Below are 20,971 nucleotides of genomic sequence, written 5' to 3'. Positions count from 1 at the left end.
GCTCTCCAATTTGGTATAATCTTCACTCCTATATTATGAACCAAAGGGGGAGAAAGTTGGATTAAGGGCTTATATTTCACTCACAAGTATCCGTTTTTGGCGATTTATGCCAAAGGGGGAGAAAGTATTAGCCCAAAGTAAAAGGACCGCACCACCACCAATTTCAAAAATGTAGTCTTTCAAATTTGTATTAAAAGAAAGTTTTTCATTGGTATCTTATTTTTTATATAGAATTTCAAATTGGTATAACCTCTTCAAAATTATTATCTAAAATCTAAAACCCTCTTGAACACTAAGAGGAGAATTTCTTTGATGGGGAGTTTTGTTTAGTTAAAGGAAAAGCATTTGAAACAGGGGGAGAAAATTTCAAATCTTGAAAATGCCTCTCAAAATCTTATTCATATACCCTTGACTATTTGCAAAAGACTTTGAAAAAGAATTTCCAAAACATTTGCAAAAACAAAACAAGTGCTGCAAGCGAGGTCCAAAATGTTAAATATGAAGAAAGCATCCATGCATATCTTATGAAATGTATATTGGTTTAATTCCAAGTAACCTTTGCACTTACCTTATGCAAAATAGTTCAATTCTGCACTTGTATATTTGCTTTGGTTTGTGTTGGCATCAATCACCAAAAAGGGGAAGATTGAAAGGGAAATAGGGTCAAACCTTTTCCTAAATGATTTTGGTGGTTGAATTGCCCAACACAAATAATTGGATTAACTAGTTTGCTCTAGATTATAAGTTTTACAGGTGCATAAGTTCATCTACAACTATTCTAAGTCGACTGTCCGGAATACCGTAGATTATTCCGGACAGGAGAAGCTTTTTGGAAAAAACAGACCAAGCGTGGATCGTCCGGGCCCTTGAGGCGGACCGTCCGCGACACCAGGGTGACCCTCGGACAGAACCAATGCAAAAACCCAAGTCTACACTACGGACTGTCCGGAGGGAAAGCAAGCACCGTCCGAGACCACGCGCGGACCATCTGGCCTCAGGCGCGGATCGTCCGGTAGGTGAGGAACCGAAAAACCCGAAGGTGATGGGTTCGGTAAAAATGAATTATAGCGTCCTCGCGGACCGTCCGGGGTGCACGACCAGACCGTCCGCGACTACCTTTATCTGACATCTGACGACGCATTTAATGCATTATAGCCGTTGATATAGTCGTTACTGCTGACCGTTGCGATTTCAGCCGTTGATGTATAGGGGCGGACCGTCTGGACCAGGGGCGCGAACCGTCCGCGGTCAGCAGAATTGGAGCAACGGCTAGGAAGTGGTTGGTGGCTATAAATACAACCCCAACCACCTCCATTCACTTCAACCAAGCATTCCAACCTTCAATATTCAATACAAGAGCTAGCAATCCATTCCAAGACACAATCAAAGCCTCCAATCTCTCCAAGTTCCACAATTGAGACAAGTGATCATTAGTGATTAGTGACTTGAGAGAGAGTGATACGTGTGTTATTTGTCGCTCTTGTCGCTTGGCTTTTGCAATCGTGCTTTCTTCTTCCCCATTCTTATTCTCAAGACACTTGTAATCAAAGCAAGAGACACTAAGCTTGTAGTGGTCCTTGTGGGGTCTAAGTGACCCGTTTGATTAAGGAGAAAGCTCACTCGGTCTAAGTGACCGTTTAAGAGAGGGAAAGGGTTGAAAGAGACCCGGTCTTTGTGACCACCTCAACGGGGAGTAGGTTTGCAAGAACCGAACCTCGGTAAAACAAATCATCGTGTCCCTCTCGCTATTTGCTTGTGATTTGTTTTCGCCCTTTCTTTCGGACTCGATTATATTTCTAACGCTAACCCCGACTTGTAGTTGTGCTTAAACTTTATAAATTTCATATTTGCCTATTCACCCCCCCTCTAGGTGACTTTCAGCTTGTAATTGCTTGTTGTGAGGCATGCTCTTCATTGTTTATAGGTGGTGGAACGTGTAAAAGGCTAAGCTGACTTCGCACAACAACTCTACACACGTGGTAAATTCAATCAAGTATTTGATTACTTTGATTTATAAGTACTTAGTTTACCTTCCTCCGAGACTCAAAAATTGTACTTATCGAAATTTTGAACTTGTCCATAAATTTCACTTAGGACCAGAAGTTTTGAAACCCATGATTTAATCTGCTACAAAATATTTGTGAATTTCATATTATACCTATCCACGCCCTCTAGGTATTTTGATCCTTTAACATTAGTACATAGAGTAGAAAGTGTGCATCCATCTTCCTCTTTAGGCTTGATTAGATTAAGTGAGATTTTTGCTTGTACTCTTGGTGATCGACATCACCTAGATGACTTGGTGTTGATTGAGAACTTGATGATCTCCAGATGGAGATTGTGGATGAACCGACTCATGGTGTAAACGGTTGTGGGTGATTCACCATCCTAGAGTGTCGAATAATCAACTCGTAGAGAGCACTTAAACCTTGTGCTGATCATGTGTTGCTACAACCTTAAGCGGGTGCTCCATCAAAGACTAGTGGGAGTGCCATCTTTCCGATACCTCAAGAAAACATCGTGTGTCTAACACGTACTCCTTACATTACGCATTCACTTTCAGTAATGCTTTCTTATATTTATATTACTAGAATTGTCATACTAGTGTAGGGTTAGAACCTAGGATGTAAAACTTTTGTGTATAAGATAGAAAACACTATTAGGCACAAGGGGTGAGGCTAGATATTTTGTAGGAATTAATTGATGTGAGAACTTTTAGAATAGCCTAATTCACCCCACCTCTTGAACATCTTGGTCTTTTTACCTGCTTGACTTTGGTACGACACTCTATCCGATGCTCTTTGGACGTCTTGGTTAGGTTAGCTTCTAGCTTATGGTCCATAGGGTTCAAAACTCTACAAAACCCTCTTTCGCTCTCTGGTTTGGTTCTATTTTGTGTCTTGGGCTTTTCCATATCTTTTTGTTCTTCTATATTCCTTTTAATGTCTTGCTTAAAATATTGATCATCTAGACCACCATTTTACCTAAGTCACTTTACACCTTTTAAACTATATTAAACACACTAACAAAATAATGTTAGTTCACATGGTTATGTGAATCTCCAAACTTAAAAAAATTGAGGTTCATTTTGCTTAGAGGTAAGTTTCTTTTTACATAAGGACTAATTTGGTGATTAGAGATCCCGAGGGGATCCATGGAGAGAAATCCCCTTGCTATTCTCCCTGGGGATCCATGATCACCAAATCAACTCTAAGAGATAGCAAACGACGTAATATTCTATTTCACCGCTTTTCTCGGGAATTTTCATAGCTATTTGTGTGGTGTCCATGGCAAACTAGGGCCCAAGAGAGCACAACATATCCCTTTCCGTAATTTTTTTTCTGTGGTATCCAACTTTTTATGTAACGGTTTTCACATTTTATGTGCCTGTGAATCCCGTATGATTGTAGAATCCAGATTGCAAAATCTAGATTTTTAGAATCTGAATTCTGAATAATAAAAAGCTCTACCTGTTTGGATTGTGATTCTTGTTTGCGATTTTCACAATTTGAATACTTGTTTTCTCCATAATGCCTTCGCAAGAGGACTGCGTAATTTCAGCCTTACAAGATCCATATTGCGTCACATCTCAAAAGAGGCTAAAAGGGCATGACAATAATTCTGGTACAACTTTTTGACCCATGTTGCAATACAACGCAACATCAGCAGAAAGGGGGCTCCACAACTCTTGACCCTACTATAGATTCATGTCCCATTTTGCCATATATTCAGAGTTCGGTCTATCAGTCTTGAAATAGTTAGTCTACCCCAACAATAGAAGGTTCTGTGAAAATCATCCCGCCTTCGAAAAAGAAGGGAAAACTGTGAGCTAACAATGATGTCGATGCACATGCAACGGCAGATAGTTTGTGGATTGTAGTAAAAAACAAGTAAAAATCATGAATTATTATTGAACTGGGCACAGTTTTACTGTATGATCAACATTGATATCCGTGATACTTCTTCATTGTGACATTCGTTGGTGATCCTATAGGCCTGGGGGCTTAAGAAATGGGATTGGGAGGAGGCTCTCTACATCGACTGGCGTGCCCACAATGTTATTTACAACCTCGTTCACAACAGTTGTCCCTTTCCACCCATTGAACCAGGGGCCTCCGCCAACTTCTAGTGCTGCCATGTTGCTTGTGGCGTCGAGTATCATCTGCGACAAAAATGATTTAACATGTGGGTAATGTAGTGTAAGATACTTGGGGTTTTCTGATCATGAACATAAAGAATTAGATTAATTTGGTCTACAAGTTGGACTGCTCTTAAATTGGTTGTGGTCAACCAAATTGATCATGAAAGGGCAAAGCAAAGAACATGATGATCATGCAGGATGTAACAGTAAACAAGAACTTATTAATATGAGAACTCAAGGAAACAGGTGCCAACAACTTCATGATGATGCAAGCATACCTCTCCCTTGCTACCATCGTATTTCTTTTCCCACAACTGTAGCCTTAGATCTCCATAGCAGGTGTCTTTGCACGCTGGTACCAGTCCAGCCTCGATAGTAGGAGCGCGCAGAGCAGTTCCTGATTCTGCAGTGGTTGCTTCTATTTCTACCTGCAAAATTACGACGATGCATTTATTTATCAAAACTTGCAGAATGAAAATGGTGGCTGTAACAGTCAAAGCGCAATAGCATTTTGGCTTTGTTTGCGGTGGGGCTGAGCAGAGTGACTCCAAGGTGCAATAATTATATATTTGCAGAGTGGTGGAAGTAAAAGAGTTGATAAATCTCCAAGGAAAGGCTTTAATAGTTTCGTCACTTTGGGGGCTTAGACTTTATGGATTCAGAGAAACAATTGTGTGTTTGACGGTGTGCCCCCCTCTCTCCCTAGGGCTACTCATTTTTTCTCTGAGAGTGTGTGGAGCCGGTTTGGGGCCAAGAAGCTCAATGAACTGTGGTTTGACTACAACTTGGGCTGAGTTTTTGTTTGGTCAAGGTCGTTGCAGTTTATTTCTAGGTGTTTCTTTTGTTGGTTCTGCAGCCATCTTTGCTCCTAAGGGAGTAAAGTAGGTTGTTGTATTCTTCTCTCTCTATGATACAAATATACGGAGCGCGAGCGTGTTCTGGAAAAACAGTCAAAGTGCCACTAAAATTTGACTACATACAGAGACTGCTACAAAGCTAGTTCTTTTCATAATATCCAACAACTATGAATGCTAAATGAGTACTTTATTAGTTTAGAATCTCAGCCAACTATTTGATAGACAAGCAAAATTCACAGAATTAAATATTATGCAATAATTACCAGATGAGTTTTGTTCTCGCCAGACATTTTCCAAAGACCCCACAGTCCAATGTCCCAGCTTACTGTTCCAGTCCAAGGTACAAATTCAAAAAACTGTCCCTCATAATGTATTCCAATCTGCAGAAAAGAAAATAAGAGTGCTTCTACATCATAGTTGCATGATATATCTTCTGTTTCATTGTTACAAGCTATACATTGTTTTGTTTTTATGAAAGGCTAAAGTTATTACAAGTTATATGACACCTTAGTGTGTGTACCTATTTCGTTCGTACTTGGAGTAGAAAATACTACCACTCAATATATTGACTAAATGGCAGTTTCCTATAGTCAAACAAGAGAAGAGACTGATAAGTAATGACACAACAGGTACAGCTCCATTTGTTTGTAATCAACTAATCATTAAGGTTTAAGGCGCTCGATGTGATGCAGAAATTTGTATATGCTGAACTTTGGCCCAAATTGGAGGGTTTTCAGGAGGCTTGGGGATCAGTCAGTGGACGTCTATGCCCTTTTCAGAATCTGAATCTAAAACTGAAAGCTGTTGCAAAGGCCTTGCAAGGATGGAGTGACAAGAAGGTGGGTCATGTGGCTTCACAATTGGCCCTAGCAAGAGAAATTCTCCATCAGCTAGAAGTGGCCCAAGATGCCAGGATCCTATCACCTCTGGAAGTTTGGCTGAGATGTGCTCTTAAAAAACACTCTCTTGTTTTGGCTTCTCTTAAGCGTACCATTGCTCGTTCAAAGAAGACATTTATCAGGATGGTCCAATCCCGTACGAGCCAGTCTATCCGCAGTCCAACACTTGTTAAGGGATGCTAGCCAGATAAAGAAGCCCAGGTCCTCCAGATTCGCTCGGACGGTTCAAAATAAACGGAACCAGCGAAGTAGCGATCATAAGCTGACTTAGATGAATACTGCCCATTGGTCGTTGGCAGCCATCTATGCTGATCTGAAATTCCAGGTTGCAAATGAATTCCCCGAGTGACATCCCATATACAAAAGAAGCTCATAAGAACATCGGCCGGCAAACTACCAGTAAGATCCGACACCCATCTATTATTCAGCAAAGCCTCGTGCACAGTTCTGATCTTCTGAATTTTCATGGGGATGTGACTCAGGAGAGCTGGAGCAAGCTCACCCACAGATTTTCCATGTAACCATCTATCAGTCCAAAACAACGTATTCTGGCCATCTCCCACAAAAGAGCAAACAGAGACTGAGAAAAGTGCTGCTGCCTTTGGATGCACCTAAAAGTCGAATTCTGACCATGACCGTTCAGGCTGGGTCTTTTTAAGCCACAACCAACACATATTCGGAGACCAGCCTAGCACCTCCAAATTGTGGATTCCCAGCCCCCCCCCCCCCAATTGATAGGTCTACAAACCTTGGACCAACCAACAACACAATGGCCTCCTCTAACATCTGTCCTTCCCTTCCATAAAAACCCCCTGCGAATCTTGTCTATAGCTCTAATTACCCATTTGGGGCAATTAAGGGCAATCAAATGATAAATAGGGATTGCAGTGAGAACCAACTTAATCAAAGTAGCTCTTCCAGCCATAGCAGCCTTCCAACCCGGAAGCTTGTCAGCAATTTTATCAATGAGCTCATTGAAGGAGGATCTGGGAAGTTTCCTAATTGACAGAGGCAAACCCAAATACTTACAGGGAAAAGGCATAACCTTGCAAGGAAAAATGCTCCTAATCTCCACAAGCTCTAGATCGTCACACTGAATAGGAGTCATACTGCACTTGCTCAAGTTTGTGACCAATCCCGAAGCTTCTCCAAAAATTCTAAGGATTTCTTTCACCACAAACACTTCCTCATCTCTTGGCTGCATGAACAGCACTACGTCATCTGCATAAAGGGAGACCCTTTGCCCATTTCTGTTTCTCAAAAGAGGCTGTAGCAGGCCCATATCACTAGCCCGCGAGAAAAATGAATTCAAGACATCCATAAATAAGATGAACAACATAGGAGATAAAGGATCCCCTTGCCTTAATCCTCTTTAGTGGCAAATAAGCTTTCCGGGTTCTCCATTCACCAACACCCTAGTCGAGGATGAACACAATAACTTGGAGATAATATTGCACCATCCTGGACCAAAACCAAGATGCCCAAGAACTTCTAGCAGAAATGGCCAAGAAACAGAATCAAATGCCTTACCAATATCCAACTTGAGAAGCACTTTGGGGATCTTTTGTCTGTGGATTGCTCTGGCTGTTTGTTGCACCATAATAAAGTTGTCTTGTATGCTTCTCCCTTTTACAAAAGCACTCTGGTTTGGGGATATCAGCTCAGGAAGCATGGGAGCAAGCCGCTTTGCCAACAACTTGGTAACAATTTTAGCAAAACTATGAATGAGGCTGATAGGTCTAAAATCTTTTACCTCTGCAGCATCAGATTTCTTAGGAAGTAAAGTCACCAAAGCTGAGTTAAGAAAGTGCAAATTCGAAACATCACCCAACAGAATCCTCCCCATAGCTGTCATGAAATCCCCTTTAATAATTGGCCATGCATGCTTATAGAAGCACCCAGTGTACCCATCAGGCCCTGGAGCTTTGTCTGAAGGGATAGATTTAATAGTGGCCCATACCTCTGCCTCGGTGACATCCCGTTCCAACTGCTCAAGGTTTCGGGTTGGTATGTGAAAAGCAGCCAGGTTGAGAGAGCAGTTCCTTTGCACATCAGTCCCCAAGAGATTATTATAAAAATCCCACACAACTTCTTGTTTTTCCTCCTGCTCTACCAAGATCATGTCTGCCACTTTCAATTTGACAATGAAATTTTTCTTCTTCCTATATCGTGCCTGTTGGTGAAAGAAAGATGTATTAGCTTCGCCTTCTTTCAACTAGCGAAGGCCACTTCTTGTTCTGGCCATAGTGCGCTCCAGGGAGGATAAAGCTAAAGAGTGGAGCTTTAGCCGTCGTCGAAGCCACTCCTCCAGAGGCGACAGAGCCCTAGAATCCCCTGCAATTTCTAGTTGGTGCATGATTTCCTTAGCTGCTAAGAGCTGATTCTTAACATTGCCAACACTCCGCTGACTCCAGGACTGCAAGTGTTTCGAAAGCCTTTTTAACTTCACTGCAAAACGTTGCAGGGGACAATAGGAACCCACTGGCTGCACCCAAGATTCTTCCACCTTCTCCATAAAACCTTCCAATTTTGGCCAATAGCTTTCAAAGTGAAACCATCTCCTGCCCTGGGAATATCATGCAGCCCCAACAGAAGAGGACAGTGGTCTGAAATGAATGATGCCGAACTTTGTAATACGCAGTCCGAGAAATAATCCCCCAGTCTAAACGAACAAGCGTGGGACTTGCGCGTTCATTGGACCAAGTAAATTTGCGCCCCATCAATGGCAGTTCCGACAGATTTAACTCATTAAGAATACGACGGAACCTTCCCATCATAGCCCTGTCAAGGTTGCTATTGTTCTTGTCTTCGGCTCGATATAATAGATTAAAGTCCCCACCAATAGTCCAAGGTCCAAAACATGCCGAGCGAATTGTGCACAACTCATTTAAGAACTGCAACTTCTGATCATCTGGTTGAGGGCCATACACCCCAGTAAACCACCAAGGAGTACCAGAAATATGATCAACTTGAACAGACACTGAAAAAGAGTCTACTCTGGTCTGAAGAACCTTACAAGTGGCCCCCTTCCATGCCACCAATATCCCCCCATGTGTGCCCAGCGCAGGGAGACAAATGAAATGGTCAAACTCACTTCCAAGCAAAGACATCACCATAAAACGGTAGAAGCCTTCTTTGTTTCTTGCAAGCAGACCAAGTCTGGCCGAGTGCTAACAATTGTCTGACGAACTGCGTCTCTTCTGGCTTTCTTATTAAGACCTCTTACATTCCAAATGATGATTTTGGACAATTTCATTTAAACAAGCGACTAACAACCAAAAACTGGAAAAGGAGAGAAATATGAGCCTCCTAAACAAATTCAGCCGAGGCATCTCCGGCGAGGAACTGAATGGTCTCCAAGTTCTCAACATTTTCAGGTACAGTCCAACCAAATAAAGCTACCAAAGCCTTGATGTGGGACTCAGATAGTGGATTGGAGAAGAAACGTCCATACTTATCAAGAGCTTCAGTGCTAACAGCCTCTTTTCCACTAGCAATACCTAGCCTTCTAATGAGATCATGCTGAATATGTCTGATAGGCGCATCTTCGCTGGATTTGAAACCCTTTCTTGCCAGGCGGCTGCTACGACGAGGAACAAAATCCGGAGGCAGCTGTGCAGACCTTCTCTTCTGTGGGGGGCGGATGGGGAAGGATACTAGAGATTGGTTTTGTAACACTAGCAACAAACGATTGCACCGGCGTGGTACCTGCTTGAGAGATGTTGCTGCGATCTGTTGTAGGATCAGATTCATCTTGCATCTGATGCTTGCTCCTGTTCCGCCTTCTAGAATAATACTTCAGTGGGGGAGCCTGAACATGGACCAGCTCCAGCGACCCTGCAACTTGATCAGGCCCCTCATGCGGACTTGATGCACCCCTCTACTGAGGTGGGCACAGCCTATCCGATTCCAGTGGCCCAATACACTCAAGCAGGGACGAAACCTGAACAGGCCCCTCATGCGGACTTGATGCACCTCTCTGCAGAGGCGGGCCAGGCCGCACCAAATCCAGAGGCCCACCGCTCAAAAAAGACCGGGTCAAGGTGAGAATAGGCCCCTCCATGGCCCATCCACCTCCGCCCAGACCAGGCTAATTCAGCAAATGAAGAGGACGAGGAATATATGCTTGACGGTCTTGGTGTGGAAGATGAAATTGAAGCAAGCAATAGTGGAAAAGATGGTGATGATCAAGACATGGATGCTCATGCTCATGATAATGATGAGTTGGATGATGGTTATTGATCCTAGATGCAAGTTCTAACTTGCATGTTGCATAGACTTGTGTGGTTGAACATGATCCATTTACTTTTATGCCATTTGTTTGGTGAACGTGAACTTGTAACACCCTGAATTAGGGGTATAAAATTTCTCCTCTAATACCCACCAAATTCAGGCGTTACCTCTTTTCTTCTCTATAGATCTCTTTCTCTTCTATTTAGTAGAGGTTTGAGTATTTATTTTGGAGGTGTATTAATGCTCTAGGAAAGTAAAACCCTAAAGGGATGTGGAATGTTGCATCATGCTGCCTAAAACTTTGTTTTTGATCGATGCACATGTTTGAAATATCCAAATTTGTATTTGTGGTTTGTTTAGTTTTGAATTCAAAAGAAGAAAATAAAAGAAAAAGGATTAGAAATTCAGGAATAAAAAGAAAAGGAAAAGAAAAGAAGCCCGGAACCCCTCCCTCCTCGGCCTTTTTGGCCCATCCGGCCCACAGAGCCCGCGTTCGCCTCCCCTCCCGCTCTCACTGCCTAGCGGGCCAGGCATGTCGGCGCCTCCGCTTTACCCCGGCGCGCGCCCTCCTCTCTGCGTGCGGCCCCCTCTTGCCAGTCGCGTTGCGCCCACGGCTCACGCCGCCTGTCAACGGCTCGCCCCGCGTCTCGGCCCGAACCGTTACCTCCGCGCGACGCGCTCGCCCACGTCGCGCCAGGCCCACCTATCAGCCCCCTCCCCCCCCCCACGTCATCCACTCGCCATGGCCGGGCCTGGGGAGCATAAAACTCCCTCCCCTCTCCTTCCTCGGTTGCACGCCCCTGCCAACCACCCCACGCCGTCGCCCTCGCCTTGACCGTTGTCGTCGCTTGCCGATCATCGACGTCCGCGTCGCCGGAGCTCCGTGCCATCAAGCTCGCCGGCGTAACCCGCGGTGAGCCATCTACCCCCTCCTTTCTCCCCCTTTCTTCCTCCCTCTGCGGCGGCCGTGTTGCCCGGTGACTCCGCCGCCTTGGTCGCAGACCGCACGCCCCAGAGAGGGCCCCCTCGCAGTCGGGCATGGCCAGCCGTGCGCCCGGCTCGGGGTTGAAGACAACCCTGACAGCCGCGGCCCACCCAACAGCCTCACCCTCTCCCCCCTCTTCTTTCCCCTCGCGCGGCCGCTGACCGGTGGACCCCCTGGTCCCGCGCGTCAGCACCGCGCACAGCGCCAAACGCCTCCCCCTCCGCTCTGAGTTGCCGCCTGGCGGGCCCCACCCGTCAGCGCGCCCGCACCCACGCCTGCGCTTGCCCAGTGCCACTGACCACGGTCTCTACTACCCAAGGTATCCTAGGGAGGCACACAATGTTGGGTATAGCGACAGTGGTCACGCCGGTGACATCGACATCAGCAAGAGCATAAGCGAGATTCTCTTCTTCCTCAGCAAGTGTCTCGTTAGCTAGCAGTCGGTCCAGCAACAGGTGTTGGCCATGTCTAGCTGTGAGGCCGAGTACATAGCGGCCTCCATCGCTTCGACTCAGGCGCTCTAGCTTTCTCGACTACTCGGTGATCTCCTCGACAGAGACACTAGAGCGATGAAACTCAGGATAGACAACCGGTGTGCTCTGGCCCTAGCAAAGAATTTGTTTTTCATGAACAGATCAAACACATCTGGGCGAGGTACCACTTCATCTGAGACGGCTTGGTGGAAGGGAGCATCAAGTCGCGCTAAATCAACACCAAGGACCAGCTTGCAGACCTGCTCACTAAGCCCCTTGAGAGGATCAAGTTCCTTGAGCTTTGCTCCAGGTCCAGGATAGTCCAACCTTCCCACAAGACGACGGACAAGACTTAGTGGGAGAATGAAGGAATAAGTCCTTGTAGTCTTTGTGGTCCTTTTATGTGGAGGATAACATCTTAAAGGACAACATCTTAAACTAGCATTTTTTTAGAACAGCATGCATCTTAGAGGATAGCATATAGAACAATATCTTAGACTAGAGTATCTTATACTAGCATCTTAGCATATGCTTGGCTGCCTAACCACATATAAATATGTAACCCCAACTCATCAGGTTGGTATGGCATTGTGTGAGTGTGTGAGAAATAAACCAGAAAAATTGTCCCAACTCCTAGTGTCATCCTCTTGATGAGAGTAAGAGTTTCGCTACTTACACCTTCTCCCTCATCTCTTTACCACCGTCTAGCCATTGCCCCTCACACCCCGATGCACGCCTGAAGCATGTGCTCTAGTCAGCTTCTCCCTTGTGCAATGTCTCCTGTCTCCCTCACCAATTCAGTCTCATGGATGCATGCCCATAACACGTAAGTGTGAAGTAGAAGTATGGACCATGTTAAATTTGGAAAGCGAAGTATCACAAATTGTACCAGTGAAGGACTTTCATAGGTATCACCAAGTCCAATTTTCCTCAATCCACCAGCAGCAGTTAAAGAAACTTCACCAGAAGCTCCTGGGAAGACATTGCACTGGATCTGAATGAAGCAAAGGTTCATTTAAATACATTGATAATCCATGAGACTGCAACTATCAAAAAAACATAGAGAAGAATAATCTAATTCACAAGGAAAAAGAATGTAAGACCATACATTCCAGAACACATCAAAGGAAAGAAGGATCAATAATCATTTGGCAATCTTCGTTTCTAAGCACTAATTACTTTTTGACAGAAGATATTCCAAACATAACAGACCAGAACCACAGCATACTTGCAAAATTTACCATAGAGACATGAATCTAACTGAGGCTTATACACTCAGGTCAAGTGACCACATATTGATTAATAGCATCATGGCTGGGTGGCTGGCATAAAGGACTAATTGAGAAAGGTAAATTTCATAAGCAGCTACAAGGATTTCAGCAAATTCTATATTGTATACTATAGGTCAGCAGAGTCACTGTTCCTTATCAATTTGTCAATAAAAAGAAGGGTAAAAATTATTCAATTTTTATTATGTGATGAAAATAATGTCTTCTTATTTCAAATAATACAAAATTTGATTTGATATTTGTCATGGGCATCATAGGGAGCTGTCACTCATGTGGGGCCACACCTATGCGCGCCAAAAGCGAGAGGCCGCAGGGGGCGCTGACAGCAGCGCGCGCAAGGAAGGCACGGGCGCTGGCAGCAGCGCGCGCAAGGAAGACATGGCAAAGGAAAGCGCGCGCAAGGAAGGCATGGCAAAGGAAAGTGACTGATTTGGTGGCTAAATTGATAGACCTAAATTGTAGGGGAGATAATTCCAATTAGTCACTTGCCTAATTAGTGGTTGCCTAGTTGGTCAACCGGTGGCCTATATATAGGCCTGTACGCAGGAGGCAAAGGAAGGAGGAATATATTATCAAACCAATCTCTCTCTCTTGCAATGACTCTCAAGCGCCTAGGGCTGCTACCCTAGAACCAAGCCTGCGGCAGAGGGATATAACCTCGCCGGAGAAGACAGATATCCCCATGGACCGAAGGTCCATGACACCTGGTATCAGCTCCAGGTTATCCTCACCACCACCAGCCGCCGCGCCATCAGCCGCCGCAACGCCCTCCCACCCGCCCTCTCCAACTCCAGATGCATTCACTCGGCTCAAAGAGAGTTTTGGCCGTTTCGCAGAGCAGTGGGATCAGTTCGTTGTGATGTTCCACCGCTACAAAGAGAAGACAGAGAAGGAACTCCAAGCAGCGGTGCGGCTTCAGACGGCAGCACGAGGGTTCCTGGCACACCGCCATGTACAGTCCCTTCGTGGGGAGAAAGCACCTTGATGTGGCCTCCAGGGCAACCCCATGGCCGTCATCACATGAGCACGCGGCTTCCTTGTTAGGCGGGCGGTGCGGAAGCTGCACTTGCTGATCAGCTCATCGCTGCACCAACTCGCAGCCTACGTGCCCAACCACCAGGTCTCGTCTATACTTTTTGAACCCCCTGCAGAAGTCGAGATCTGGGTATGCAGCCCCCCTGCACGGCCAAAGAGGGTGGTCTCCTTCATTCGGGCACCTGCCTTGGTGCTGGACAGACCCAACATAAGAACGGGCTGGTTCCTCCTCCACCTTTCATCCAACGTGAAGGCCGCAGTTCAGCTCTTTCCTTGGGATCCAGGAGGACAGGAGGACATAGCTGCAGTTCAAATTTATATTTTAGTTCCACAATTATTTTGTATTTTCGTCTTAAATAATAAAGGTAAGCCAAGATGTAAAAGGCTTAACCTTAAGTCGTGTCAGGTAAGTCTAGGGCAGCTCGAGGACGAGCTGGTCCTCAAGGGAGGGGGAGATGTCATGGGCATCATAGGGAGTTGTCACTCATGTGGGGTTGCACCTATGCGCGCCAAAAGCGAGAGGCCGCAGGGGGCGCTGACAGCAGCGCGCGCAAGGAAGGCACGGGCGCTGGCAGCAGCGCGCGCAAGGAAGGCATGGATGGCAAAGGAAAGCGCGCGCAAGGAAGGCATGGCAAAGGAAAGTGACTGATTTGGTGGCTAAATTGATAGACCTAAATTGTAGGGGAGATAATTCCAATTAGTCACTTGCCTAATTAGTGGTTGCCTAGTTGGTCAATCGGTGGCCTATATATAGGCCTGTACGCAGGAGGCAAAGGAAGGAGGAATATATTATCAAACCAATCTCTCTCTCTTGCAATGACTCTCAAGCGCCTAGGGCTGCTACCCTAGAACCAAGCCTGCGGCAGAGGGGTATAACCTCGCCGGAGAAGATAGCTATCCCCATGGACCGAAGGTCCATGACAATATTATAATGCATTTATGACATCATAACTAACAGAGGATCAGAGGGCACAATGAATACAGGCAACACACCCAATACCACTTTCTTGGAAAACCTCCGCCCCAGTTCTTTTCTGAGTAAGATGGAGCATTTTCAAATTCAAACCGTTCTCCATCCCATTCTATCCATCCTGAAAAGTCCACACCACTGTTGTTAATAGTACTCCACACTTGAAGGAAGTTATTGAGGGGAATAATAATATGGCATGCTACAGATTACTTCAGAAATTTTCAATTAAACCCATGGTTCAAGGAAGCAATTATGCAAATCGAAGGAGATTAAAACATGTTCCATATGGCATACCAACCAAACAGTTCATACATATATATGTATACAATGCAGTTTTAAACCTTCTACTAACTATTGATCCAGATGCTCCACAGAAAACACGCACAAGTTTTTTAACTGGTTCATATGCAGATATGCTCCAAATGGATAGGAACTATGGATGAACTTCCACATCAATCTTATGCGAAAGGAGTGTATGCAGAGAGAAAGAAGCATGGGAAAACCCAGGGCACACCAAAAAATACAATTTTACTGTCATAGTGTCATGACAAATAGAAAATGCAGACAGTGGAACAAAAAAAAACTCTTAGCAGATAGCCAGATACCTCAATTTTTTCTCGAACACACAGAAGAACTGCGCATCATTATATTAAGAAAGGAAGGTCAGAAAATTGACCGGTACAAAGCACTGATATAAAGCCCCATCAAGGAGGCTAAAAAAAGGAACGTAAAAAGAGGTAATTTGATGGAAGATGAACAACAATCTTAGTAGACTGGTTGCACTCCATATATGTACTACATGCTACTAAGATTTTTGCAAGCATTGCTGAAAAGTAAAAGCACACGAAAACTTTCGCATGCATTGTTAAGAAGTACAAATCAACAGTGCTATTGTGCATCATAGTTTATGAATGAGGTGTGAGCTCAGCAACGCAACAGTGGATATGGGCTGTCTAACAAGAACAAATTTATGAATAGCAGGTCTCTCAGTAAATATCTTTATTTTTCTGTGCACAAAGACAAACCTGTGGACAAGCCACTAGCCATGCAAATTTGCCAATGAGGTTCAAAGAAAGGAAAAGCTGCAAGCCAACCAGCTGTGGACAACTGCTTAGATTTGACATCACCCCACCCATAAACTGGACGAGTGCTGTACTCCCAGCGAGCTGTTTGGACATTTGGCACGTAGTTTGACCTGCAAAGGTACAGCTAGCTCGCATCAATAAAAAAACAAACGTACCCATCTAATATTTTACCCACGCTCTGTTGACCTATAGAAAGTTACTGTATTTTTGCGTGCTTGCCTCCCCATTATTGCATTCCAGGTGATTTGCTAGTTTTTGAGTTGTGACAAGATCAAGAGAGCACAACTATTATAAGTTCACATTATTGCTATAAATAATGAGTTATCATTTTGCAAAATTTTCTGGCACTTTCTAACAAGATGTAGTCAAACTTCCCATAGAGTATGCATATTAAGTCACAGCGGTGCTGCAGGCTTCTCAATGAAATGACACACAGCTCTCCTCTGCTGTTGAAGGAAAACACAGGTGTGCTGCAGGCTGTTGCTATGAATGCATTTGAGGTGCTCCAGTGGAGCAAAGGCACTCCAGGAGCTGCTTGTCAGGTCATTTGCTGGGAGGTAATAATCGACTTGACACCTAGTTGATCACCTGCTGTTAAAGAGGGCCATTTGTTTCTTGTTTTCTCTTGTTTGTGGTGTGGCCGTGTCAGAGTGAGTTTGAGTCTGTTTTCGGGTGACTTTATCGCTCTTGTGTACTCTTTTCTTTCTTAATGAAATGATGCACAATTCTCTTGCATGTTCAAGAAAAAAGATGTTCTCTATCACCATCTTGAACTGGGAGCATACTTAAACTTCTAACTTTTGCTAAATATACAAATGTTAACAAAGAAGAGCCACAATCACAAATGTTAAGCAACTGTTATTGCAGTTCTATTTAAGCAGCCTAATAATAGAAAACCTTGATGCCTTCCATTATAGTTTATAAGATGAGATATCACATGCCTTCCATCATCACGTATGAAACCTTGATGCCATATTGGGGTGACTTGGAACCCTTCCAAAACACGCCTAGAGAAATCCTACAACCGCTGAGTATCCAGTGAGAACCCTTTTACATGTTAAAAAATTTGATAGAATAAAACAATAAACCAGCAGACTATCAAATATCATGTACAAACAAGAGAACAGGAAATTTCATATTCCCTGGTCATTATTTAATTGAAATATAGTGATATTGAAGGATCACAATTGACAATTGTACATATCAATGGAAACCCATCTTTGCAAGGAACTTTTTTTTGGACAAAGGATACTTAATGGACAGCATAAAAAAACTCGACCTACGGGGGATAAGACAGCCCCCGGACATTTCATTAAGAATAAGACCTCACACAGATCGAGAAAACTCCCGAACCCCTGTCCCACCCATACACGGCGGCACCTTAGCCCACGTGAGAACGACTGCGACCAGGACCAGGCCTTAGACTTGTGCTTTGGCGTGGGCCAGATGAGGGAATTTTTTTAACCTCAACCTAAAGTTCGCTCCCACGGGGAGTCGAACTCAGGACCTGAGGAGTTCTACTCAGACCACCTAACCAACTTAGTTAGAGGCCCTTTTGCCTTAATGGATAGAATCAATACTTAAATTGGAGACACGTGTTCCTGAAAGTATCTTCATCCAAAAAATAAAATGAATGGCATTGAAGCATGAATGATATCATACTTTTTGTACTTAAAAGTAAACAAGATGTTTATATAAGCATATGTAGCCAATACAATTATCAAAATCAAAGATATAGCACTTCGACAACTTCCAAGTTAAATTATAACAAACAAACAATGATTCCCTAATGGCTACTGTACCCCTTGATAGACAGATATGAAGTAGCTAAGGACATGCCATCCAATGTGTTTTGTGGTTCAGTAAGGAGCTCTAGGTAGTGCAAAGTACTTCATATCATGTTATGAGTCCTTAGATTTCAAAAGAAGACATAAGAGCCATAAAACATCTACCTGAGGGGGCACCTCCCCTTGCGGTGGGGTTGACTCTTTATTGGAAATGAAAGTGTTTCCCAGCATTAGTTCATGCCTACCTATCCAAATGCAGCTCATTAGTTGGGAATTTAACAACTAGTGGTGCATGGGAAAGCAACACTAGCTGTTATAAAAAAACTGAAAGGCACCAATTTTTTTAATATGCAGTTTATTACTTCATTACTTTGCACTGATTAACCATGCCCTATTAAAAGTAACGATTTTGCCCGTGGAGGGATGCAGTTAGGGGTGGTAATGGATCGTGATCCAAATATTTCTTCACGATTTGTTTGAGCCCTTAACTATTTTTAGTTCAAAAATGAGTAGAAATAGAGCCCGATCTGATCCTTAAATGTTAGTGTAAAATTTGGAGCCTATTGTCACCCTAGATGCAGTTGACCTTGTATAAAGAAACAGCAAGCTAGCAAGCTGTCAAGATATACAAAAACACGGGAGTCCTCTCAACCAGAAGTCAGTAGAACCTTGGTCCACCAGGAAGTATCCCTTAGTCAATACCATCAAGGTGCAATCAACCAGAGATGAAAGAGTACTTAGACATAGATAGTTAGCTTTGATATAAAAGATTTTCAGTAACCGTTAATCTACATAAGATTTGACTTTTGATTAGCTTTGTCTCAAGTAAACACTCCTTCCATTCGATAATGTTCGACCAATCTCATCATGAACAAAAACAAGAGCTCCAAACTTACGAAAAATTAATGAAATGCACATGTATGCCCCTATCGAAATGCATGCTACAATTGTTCAACATCTTTTCAATGGCTAAATATAGGTTTCCTCAATAAAAAAATGTGGAACAAAGCTTCCTAAAAAATGAACAGATATTGCCAAATGGATAGTATTAATATAATTTTCACCATGTTTTACACATTCAAATCAGAATCTACGTTGTAGTACAATGTCTTAACATTTTGTGGCAGGAAAATGTAGTTAAACATTCAATAAAATGTGCTTTGACCCATAATAAACTAAAAGGGGAAATGTACTGGAGCAAAACAATCAAATGTCTAAAGTGGCCCTAATTATCTCATAAGAATACATCATGGGATATCCAAAACTAGTATCATGAAGACCTACAATTTGTGGTGGTTACCAGTGCACTACATTTTCGCTGGAACTGGACTGAGAGATATAAATTTCATGTATAAACACCAAGACACAATACTAGTTGGTTCAAATAGGGTAGAAACAGTAGCACTAACTTGATTTTATGAAGTTCATTGCAAATCTTAAATCTGCATGAACTTGCAGTGCAGTACCACATTATACATGCTATGAATTTATCATGCCAACCTGTTTATAAATTCTAGCTACAGAGTTTCCATACAACAAAGTATAAAATAAAACAGTAAACAAAGACAGAGAGACTGGGCAAGAAGCTTACTTCCCCAAAAATTGTTTGATTTCTCAGAGAACTGGCATATGTACTTATCGTCCGCACCAAGGATTTGTGCTCCCACACCAGTAAAGCGTGGGCGATATAACAACTTGTCCAAATCACTCATACCATCACGGAAGAGAGGGTTCTCAACAGAGTACATAAAGCAGAAACTCTGCCTGCACTCTGGAATCGACACCTTGAAGTACCATCCTTCAAAGAAAGGTCGAGCCGTGCCATCAAAGTGGTACCTGCAAAATTGTCCAGCTATATTTAAGTAGTTTGTCTCAGGCTTTTAGCACTTGGTCGTGGCAACGTGTAACAGGAATGAGGGTAACAAAATAGCAGCATTGTGAATAATCTGAGCCTGTTGAATGGGCGTGAACAGTGAGTTGGAGCTCTGAAATGACCGCATTCATGCCCTAAATACCAAACAAATGTGACGATGTGTCACTAATTCAATCAACTTTAGGTTGTTTGGTTTCAGGAATCAAACCATTCTAGATAAGGTTGTGCATCGTGAGTTCAGTTCTATAATAAAAATATGGTGAAATGATTCTAGCACTAGTTATTAGCTGGTGAGGAGTGAGCTGATAACGGATCAACTCATTCTACTCTACAAACCAAACGAAAAAAAAATGGAGCCAGAAATGATTGACTACTCATTCTTCGAACCAAACGCCATCCTGACTCCCCATAGACTCCATGAACACTACCGAATCTCAAAATCCCGAGACGCGTGGCTCTTACCCGCTATGCGGCGTCCGGAGAGACCGGTCCTGCGGCGTGGGCGTGTAGATGGGCGCCGCCGCTGCTGAGGGGGAGGTAAAGGAGGAAACGGAGCTCGAGGCCGCGCGTGGGACGACCCCGCGGGGGCAGTGTCGGCGACTGCTCCGTGGGAGCACGACGCCGGTACGTGGCGTCACGGACGGCAGTGCGGCTGCGACGGCGAGGTTCATGGTAGCAGTATAGTCCAGTCGCCGTGCGGACGGAGTGACCACGGCCCACGGGTTTTTCTTTGTTTGGTTTCGTGGCCTCGTGTCACAAAGCGTGCGCCACGTGGCTCGTACTTGCAATGGATGAGTGCACCGGCTCCGATATCTGCAGCCTCCGTGGCGGGCTGGGGACCAATGAGCGCGTCAAAATTAGGGGTGTTTGGATTCTAAACTCCACGTTTATGTTGTTTTTTAGGTTTTCTGGAGCAGCAAAAGTTGTACTTTAAAAAATTGTACTATAACTATAAAAACATCATGGAGTTATAACTTTAGAGTTCGAGTGTTTGGCAGTCTTTTGCCAGCTCCTTTCTAGAGGTCTACTCTAAAGTTATACTAAACATGCCCTAATGACTTAGGGGGTGTTTAGGATGGCGCCAAGTTCTAGCTCCAGTGTGGAGCTGTAGTTTATAATATCAATTTAAATGGATTTTAAAAAAATAGATCTAAATAATAAATAAAATAACTTATCTATTTTTTTTAAAAGCTTACAGCTCCAGCTCCACAATTTTCTGGAGCACCTAATGACCTTCTTCACCAACTCCACCGTTTTTTTCTGGAGCTGGAGTTGTCCTAAACAGGACCTTACTCAACCAACTACACCAAATTTCTAAAGCTGGAGCTATCCCAAACAAAATAT

The 20,971-nt window shown here is 43.8% G+C and overlaps 1 protein-coding gene across 3 annotated transcripts; it reads right to left on the bottom strand.

Annotated features, from left to right (window-relative positions):
- Positions 1 to 3,880: 3,880 nt before the first annotated feature.
- Positions 3,881 to 20,446, bottom strand: LOC541877 (sucrose export defective 1). Of its 3 annotated transcripts, none has more exons than XM_035958843.1 (10): positions 20,090 to 20,446; positions 19,346 to 19,590; positions 17,920 to 17,999; positions 16,909 to 16,985; positions 15,977 to 16,077; positions 14,906 to 15,003; positions 12,478 to 12,582; positions 5,262 to 5,378; positions 4,420 to 4,569; positions 3,881 to 4,162 (listed from the first exon to the last, which is right to left on the bottom strand). In XM_035958843.1, exons 1-10 carry the CDS (start codon positions 20,296 to 20,298, stop codon positions 3,989 to 3,991), a joined length of 1,356 nt encoding a protein of 451 aa, XP_035814736.1. In that variant the 5' UTR covers positions 20,299 to 20,446; the 3' UTR covers positions 3,881 to 3,988.
- Positions 20,447 to 20,971: the final 525 nt, after the last annotated feature.

The sequence above is a fragment of the Zea mays genome, chromosome 5 (genome assembly GCF_902167145.1).
Source record: "Zea mays cultivar B73 chromosome 5, Zm-B73-REFERENCE-NAM-5.0, whole genome shotgun sequence".
NCBI classification, from domain to species: Eukaryota; Viridiplantae; Streptophyta; class Magnoliopsida; order Poales; family Poaceae; genus Zea; species Zea mays.
Note: the sequence above shows the minus strand (reverse complement) of the source record. Positions and strands in the feature narration are given on the sequence as shown.